The sequence below is a fragment of the Odontesthes bonariensis genome, chromosome 9 (genome assembly GCF_027942865.1).
Source record: "Odontesthes bonariensis isolate fOdoBon6 chromosome 9, fOdoBon6.hap1, whole genome shotgun sequence".
NCBI classification, from domain to species: domain Eukaryota; kingdom Metazoa; phylum Chordata; class Actinopteri; order Atheriniformes; family Atherinopsidae; genus Odontesthes; species Odontesthes bonariensis.
Window position 1 is genome coordinate 7,948,315 of NC_134514.1, and position 8,358 is coordinate 7,956,672.

An 8,358-nucleotide genomic window follows, 5' to 3' on the forward strand; every position below is an offset into this window, starting at 1 on the left:
GTTGAGCAAACTATGTGGACAAGCATGTTGATGATGTGGTGCTGCGGGGTAATTGAATACGGATCAAAGACATTCATGCCTTTCAAAAAGGTCAAGAGAGCTGCTCAGTTTTTAGTAATAACAGAAACGCTTCTGGCGTTGACCTCCACTGCCCCCGTCTACCTTTTTCTCCCCCACTTTGCCCTAAACTTGAAATCCCTGCTTTGAAATATTCAGGCTGTTGGAGTCACTTAGTCTGACAGAAGCACAAAAAAAAAGAGGATGGAAAATCATTTTGGAAGAGGAAAAAAAGTGGATTTCTTAACCTATAACCTATTTCTGCAGCACAGAAACATAAAACTCCTTAAAATCACAGACTGACAAAAAGACTTCAATGCAAATAAGAGATCCTCAAAAAGATATATCATCAAATATCCACTGTTACTTTATTTTCCCTTCAAGTATGAAACGTTGTAAAAGGTTTCTTTAAAAATTGAAAACACCTGAAAAATACGACTCATTCAGATACTTTTTAGACACTTTTATGCAGACTACTCCAACCTCTAATCACATATTTACAATGCAGAGAAGAGAGAAGGACACGGTCAGGAGGTTAAAACAAAAGCTGCTGATTCTTTAATGACTGGTAAAAGTGTGCCCCCTTGTGTTTGAAATAATCTTCTCGCCTTCTCAAAAGCCAATGAAGAGGAATGCGTTGGGGTAGATTCTCAGAGGATTCATGAGGACCGTACGGACGTTTTTATACAGGAGAAGCTAAACAACCATGTCACAAGCACATGGCACAACACAGGAGATCCAGCTCCTCAGGTCAAGATTTAGGAGCTCAAACACATCTTAAGGAGATGGGAGACACTTTGAAGACAGGAATGATAGAGAAGACAGATGGTTTGATGTCATGTTCAACTGGAAAAATCATCTCTGAACAGAGGAAGGGGGTCTCAGATATAAGTTTCCCAGCACCTACAATGTAGCCTTGAATCTTATTCCCAGGCAATTAAAAAAAAAAACAGCCACATTATCACAACATGCTCATTCGGGCAGGTAAACACAGGTGAGAATGACTTAAATGACCAACACCGTGATCAAAGAGGGAGGATGAAAAACAATATTTTAAAAGTGATTAAAGTGGGGACTGTGAGGCAGTGCACTAAATATCACAATCAGAAACAATAAATACTCAATTCTGAGGCAACCAGCAAATGATCAACATTTGAAAATACCTCAAACTTTGTGTGTGAGACACCTTTTTGGGTGATCAAAATCACTTCTTCTTTCTAGAGAGGCGCAGGCGTCCAAAGGTGGAGGAGAGCTGCAGCGCCGACCTCTCACGCAGCGTCAGAGGAGAGTCCTCAGAGGTCGACCTCTCCGGCGACGCATCACTAACATGCAGGGAAGTCTGTGGAGAGGCTGAGTTTGAATGGCCTACATCACTGCCTGCGAGGGACCCAACATGTCTGCCCTGATTTCCTTTTCCAAGACCCTCCAGGTGAGCCTGGAACGTAGCGGTCTGCTGCTCCAGGGAGCTGAAATTCTCCTGAACCTGGTCAAACTGCAGGGACAGAGATGTTTTCAGTGCTCGCGGCTGTCTGGTCGTATTTAAACGACAGAGCAGCGTTTTAAAGTACCTGCTCAATGTTGGACTGAAGCAGAAGCTCCGGCCAGACGGACTCGCTGCTGCCGCCCACACTGTTGCTGATATGAGTGTAACTCCAGGTTAACTCCTGCAGAACAGGACAGAGCCGTTTCAGAATGAGGAGAGCAGCAAAATATCAGAGGAGTGTTAAAATGGGCTTTGTTCGTAGACCTTATGACTGTATTCTCCATGACCTAAAGTGATCCAGGATGGACACGAGACATGACCTTAACTGAGACTGACCCAGACAAAACAGGGAACCCTGAGAAACCAGGTGCAGAAGCACACACACATTGTTTGGGTTACTCAGAGACATTATTTGGCTTATGACGAAGAACCTACTAGTATCCAATCATATTTGATCAATAAGGGATCCAACGTGTGAAACAATGAGACATACAAATACAAAATGTTACCGGAAATCGAGACTCTGTCTGACGGATTCCTGCGAGAGTTCTGTCATACCGAGTCCAGCGCTGAAATACTTCATTTGTTGCCAGAAATAAAGACTTCATTTTCACTTGAATGACTCCGGTCTGTTCTTGAGCTTTCAATTAAAGAATCGTATCTAACAGGAGTTAGAACTTTACCTGTAGTAGCTGTGTGCTGTCTTTCAGATGATCCTGGCAGGACTGAAGTCTGTTCCTGTAGTGATCCAAGACTGCAAATAAAGTCTTTCACACACACACACACAGTGTTTTAAACAGCTGGTAAAGTCATGGAAAACACAACTGTCGCTTGAAATAAAACTCAACTGAAATAAATCACTTTAATTGTATGCTGGACAGGATTCTTGGCCCATCTGTAGACAGGCATTCATACCTGCTTACCTCTGCACCTGTCCGGGCCAAAGCCAGGTCTCTGTGGCATTGGCCCTCCTGTCTGGTTAGCGTGACCCCAGTGTGCAGCTTCTCCAGCTGAGCCCAGAGGCTTTCCATGCCCCGAAGCATGTCCTTCACACTGGCCTCAAAATCCCCCTGCACCTGGACCAGAGTACGCAGGGATTCCACCCTGTCAGAGGGGAGCATGTGACGTTAATCTCGCTGAATTACAGCAGACGGCGTGTCCTTTGGAGGCCGGACCTCACCTCTGCTGCAGATAGGTGCTGATGAGCTTCAGTCTGACTGTAAGCGTGGTGCCTCGCTCCACCTCCTCTGGCATCACCACCGATCCAATGTTAGCTTTCTCAAGTGTGTGAGCCACAGCCTTCAGGGGGAAGAAGATGATTGGGATGGTGGGGTTAATGTTGTGGTTTGTTGACAGAAAAGAAAGAAACAATTTAAAACATTTAAATTCATCTCCTCTGGCAGCCTCGTTAATTCAGAAAGCAGCAGATCTGTTATTGTATGTGTTGCCTGCGGCCACAGTATCTGTTTATTCCTGAGAGCAACGCCGAATCTTTCTAATATTACCACCAAAGACTTCAAACTGACCTACATGCAAACAGGAATTTTACTGGAGGCTGTATTTTCTTTCTTTAAGGCGGTTTTCTCCATTTTACCTCCAGTCTGCAGAGGTGAGCCTGGATGTGGGGCACGCTGGGGTCTGGCAGGGGCTCCTGGAGAACACACAGCAGCAGGCTGTCGGCCAGAGCCAGAGCCAGAGGAACATGGAGGTCCCACTTCCTAGTCAAGGACATGCTGGAGAAATAAGATTTGAAAGCTTCTTTGTAAATTTATTTTTGCAAAAACAACATTCTGAAATATTTTAATATGTTAAAATAAACAAGTTTATTTTCTCTCTGCAGTTAAAATCAGATGAAGAAAATCAAACTGGGGAAATCATTATGCGTCACCATGAATACTGGTTATTCCTGCTTTCAGCCACAGCCTCCTGCTGTTTCCTCTGTGGCGTCTCCTCCTTAAATTAAAGCAAATACACCGAATAAACATAACGCGATGAAATAAAGCAGAAGGCTTCTTCAGGTGCTCAGCTCATGCAGCTGTGCTCACCTGGGTCTGTCTTGGCCACAGGCAACACTTCGGGGCATGGATGCAGCCCACCAGAACAATCGACAGCAGACACACTAACAGCAGCCCGGAGCACACATTCACCGGAGACAGTGAGGGGTGCAGCAGCGCCTCCAGCTGGCAGACTGACCACACTACACCAACAGGAGCGAAACAGTACCAGGGTCGCAAAGTCCTCAGAGCCTGGGACCAAAATTTGTGTGGAGGTTGACCTTCTTCTGGGGTTTGATTTGGACTGAAATCAATTATAAGAAAGAGACAACAACCAATTGGATTAAACTAAGGATTAAAAGGAAACACCAGTTGTTTTTAAAGGAAAGCTTATAAGTAAAATTGCACTGTGATTCTTGTGAAAACTGTCCCTGGAAATCAGCACTACAGTTAGGTAATTCAATATCACATCAGTCAGACGTTGACTAAAATCTAAGACATGTTTTTACAGCTTCATGTCAAAAGAGGCGAACTATCCCTTTAAATAAAGTTTAGCCACACAACGTGCTTTTACAATGACGGACGAGCCGTCATGTCCAGCTGAGCCAAAGAGGTTAATCCTTAAATTATTTGAGAGTCACCTCAGAACTTTCAGCCTATTTGTAACGCTAAACTGAGCTCTACCATTACCGGTGCTGACAGATATCTACCCAATAGAGCAGGAAAACATTTGCTGTAAATCCATCATTAAACACAAGCTTCTCCTCCCTGCAGCAGCACATAATCAGCCACCTGCCACTGAGAAGCTGATTGAAACGAATGGCTGTCTGTTGAAATATACAAGCGTCTGCCTACCTCTGCTGCTGTGGGTTCCTCGCGGCAGGTTCTCCCTTCCTGTCCTCCCACACATCCTCCATCCATTTACTGGCCCAGTCCCAGTCCCCCATCTTACCCTGTCCAGCTACCCTCTGACCTTTCGGCTGTTAACCAAAGAATGGCAGCAACACCGATACAAACATGGTGGCTGAAACTGCAGCAGAGCCATGAAATGAACAAAGTCCGTCCACTCAAAATATGACGAGGCCTGCAACATGACAAGCTTGTTTAACTGGTTCTACTGGAAGATTTGTTTTATTAAGGTAGTGCCTTTTTCCTTTTCCAACATTCCACTCATACAGGAATGTGTTAAACACACTCATTACAACAGTGTAGATAACAAACCTTGCTCCACCCAGCCCCCCCCCCCGAGCCAGCAGCAGCCCCTCCCACAGTCACAAACTTTGAGCAATCTCAGCATCGAGTTATAAACCATGCAGCATGAATGTTTTCCTTCAAGGCTGAAAGTTAACAACCAGAAGTCAGGCCACTGACTTGAACCATTAGCACATGGTTTGGGCTGGCACTTCCATTCACCTGGAACGGGTAACAATCGCAGTTTAAAATGCTGTGGACCTCATTTCAGCTCTCTGAGGTCATGCTGCCATCTAGCAATTAGAGCGAGAATAACATCAAGAATAACAACGAGTTAAGACCCACTAAAGCTGATCAGGTCCACTGGACCCAAGCAGCATCTGTTCCCACATCAACAAGAAATAAAGTCTTCAATCTCTCCATCGATTAGTTTATCCATAGAAGGTTAAAGACTTAGGACCCAGTTATACCTCTAATTCATTAGTAGTACCTTTAATTAATCAACATTTGCTTTAAAAACTGGAAGTGCACTGCTCCTGCCCTGACTGTTATAATCATTTGGTTTTTCCCTCTATAATTTTACGATTGGTAGAGAGGATTGGGGGTACTTTGGGGGCAGTTTCAGAGATCACTGATTCTATAGGATTTATGAAAAGATGCATTCTCTCTGTTACTGATTAATATTGTTGTTTCTTGTCAAACTGTGGTAAAAAGAATGTCTCCTCGCACCACCATGGAAAAGGAGATGCTGTAGCGTCTGTAGTGGAACAATCCAGAAAATGTGTAAACAGGTACGTGTTTTTAGGTCTTCAGCTGGAGTAAACATGCACGTGCACCTAATGTTTCGAAGCATGTTGCCAGAATCAGCATAAACACAGTTTTTTAACATGTTTTTTTCGTTGTCTTTGTACATTTTCCTGTTAAATATGAGGTTAAAAAGGTGTGGTAATCAGTGTACTGCTTGGTTCTTATTTACATTTACACCTCTGCTTTTCTACAATCAAACCTGTCCTCTGGAGTTGGACACATGCTTTGACCAAAGAAAGTAGCTCTCCATTCTTTAGAGACACTCTACACCCCCTGGTTTCCAAACTGCAGCAGCACAATAAACTCAAAACACACCTCGAAACCCTCCACTACTGGAAATTAAAGGTTTAATTGTGATAGATAATGATATGTTAACTACTATCGTATTTCATCTTATGTAACAACAAACAAACGGGACTAAATGGGAGTTGAGGCTAAACCCGTTCCATTGGCGATGGGTTTTAAAATGACAGTAATGGAACACATCTCTGCGACTAAGATGAAAACCCTGAACTTTAAAGGAAACCAATACAAAAACTATGTGGATTTTCTTTGTGAAAGATTTTTTTACATGAAAGAATTCTTCAAAGATGCAGCACATGCATGAGGATCTCTGGGATTGCAGAGTCTTACTTGCAGTGCACACTGAGCTGGGAGCTCCCTCTTTGTTTTGTGCATAACTGTGTTCCCATCCTGTAATCCATAAAGGTTTTAAAGCAGCTTTTAGGCATGCATTATGTCATTTGATCTTTTTTTTTTTTCTTTAAAGTACATATATGAGTGGAATCATTACGCTTCTTCATGTGGGATTGCTACAACTGCCTGTCCGTTGCCATTTGCTGAAAAGTTAATCTGAATCTAATCAGATAAAACCACAGACATTATAAAGATATATATATATATATACATCTTTATATGTCTATGGTGTAAACCCCAGCTGTTCTGGATATCATTTGGGTTGCCAAGGTGATTGGTGAGAGCAAATGCAACACTGTAATCTGGCTCAAACTGAAAATTCACTCAAACTTTGCCTTGAAAACCTCCAATTGGAAAAGAAACGGTAACTCCTGATGAAAAAGTTTTACTACCACGAGTACCACAAGTCCTTCCCGCACACATCAGGGTGACATTTGTGTTTCTGGTGTAAAATATGTTATCACACAGGTGAGTTAAGTTTGGTTTTCTCTGGAAATCAAGATCACATTTAGCATTTAGAGAAAGAATTTTTCAGCATTCCCAACTCTATTGAACGTCAGTTACACTCTAGCTCTGAACCATCCATTCATTTCAATTGGGAACGTTTTATTTTTGAGATGAATTGTAGACTATTTTAGACATTTGTCTGAGGCAAGTTATACAAATAACAATCATCACAAGCCAGCCAGTTGTTTGGCATTTTAACGTGTCTGTAACTGTAGCCTGCTTAGGAGAATGTTTTTTATTACAATACTGCATTCATTATAAATACCTTAATTAAAAACTTTACATAACCTCAGCGAGTGAGTTCAGGTTAGTGTCAGTTAACTAAATTACATTCTTTAGAAAATGTTTTAACTGTCAGAATTAACTGACACCAGCTATCATCTTGATCATTTTTCCTGTTATATCAACAAATGTCATACAGTAAGTTTCCACTGACACTTTAATCGGTTAAATATAATTTTTAGACCACATTTTAAACTGCTTTTCAACTGTCAAAATGATGTGATACTATCTCAAAATTTTGACTTAGTATCTCATCATTTATATACATCTTAATTTTTTTTAATTAAGTGGCGGAAACGGCTTTCCGTACTTGTTAACTATGATTAGCTTAATTGTTTCTGTCTTTACCTCTTCCTGAGAATCTTTCTGCCTAATGGAATCTACGTTTTTCTCCCAAACATTACTTACAATTACAAGGATTTAAAACGTTTTGTTGTTGTTGTTTTAAATCGGCTGTTAATCTCTCAACAAAACGAAAAACACTGTTGGATTTTTTAGTTTTTAGGTAGCCTACTTTACATCATTGGACTTTATCTAAAGCAATTCTAGGTTACTTGTGTATATTCTACAATATTCATTCACATAAAGAGAAACTCTTTCTTTTTAGATAAGAGTTCCCGTCTTCTAAAAACCATGGATTAATTGGGAAAGTCTATTAATCTATAAATTGATTAGAATAATTAGAATGGCCTAATGCTGTTGCTATGAATGGGTATATGAATGAATGTCTTTTTTATTGTTCTGCTTGTGAACATTAAAAACAAATCTTTTTTCTCTCTTACTGATGTCATTCATGTTCAATTTGGTTTAATGCACCAAATCCAAACAAAAATCGCACTTACTGTCCAGGGGCCGGATTCACAAAGCATTCTTAAGAAAAAAAAAAAGTTCTTAACTGGTACTTTTATCTTAACTTTTGTCATAAGAAAAAAGCTAAGAACATTCCATATTCACAAATAAAATTCTTAAGTTTTTTCTTAACTTTCATGTTATCTTTTGTCTTAAGAACGATGTTAAGAATAATTAATATTCTTGAAAGCTTAGTTCTTAAGATTCTTCTTAGTTTTCCTCTTAACTTTAAGACAACCCTTCACCACATCTTAACACAGCAACAGAAAAAAGGTAAGCCTCTAATATTATTTATTTTAACACATTTCTACAAAAAAGAGAGAACCTTTGTTTAAACTTATGTTATGTAAGTTTGTTACCAATGTTTTTGTGTATGTTTTATTAATTATATTGGGTAGGTTATATACATTAGGCTCCAACTTACAGTTAGCTATTATTTACAATGGGCCTTAGCACTGTGTTTAGTATATAGGCTATTGAATGTAGCCCACA

The 8,358-nt window shown here is 40.7% G+C and overlaps 1 protein-coding gene across 1 annotated transcript; it reads right to left on the minus strand.

Moving 5' to 3' along the window:
• Positions 1-505: 505 nt before the first annotated feature.
• LOC142388769 (uncharacterized) lies at positions 506-4,590 on the minus strand. The gene is made up of 9 exons (XM_075474318.1): positions 4,390-4,590; positions 3,586-3,838; positions 3,429-3,493; positions 3,135-3,273; positions 2,721-2,839; positions 2,464-2,644; positions 2,224-2,307; positions 1,626-1,721; positions 506-1,549 (listed from the first exon to the last, which is right to left on the minus strand). Exons 1-9 carry the CDS (start codon positions 4,479-4,481, stop codon positions 1,262-1,264), a joined length of 1,317 nt encoding a protein of 438 aa, XP_075330433.1. The 5' UTR covers positions 4,482-4,590; the 3' UTR covers positions 506-1,261.
• Between the last annotated feature and the right edge of the window lie 3,768 nt (positions 4,591-8,358).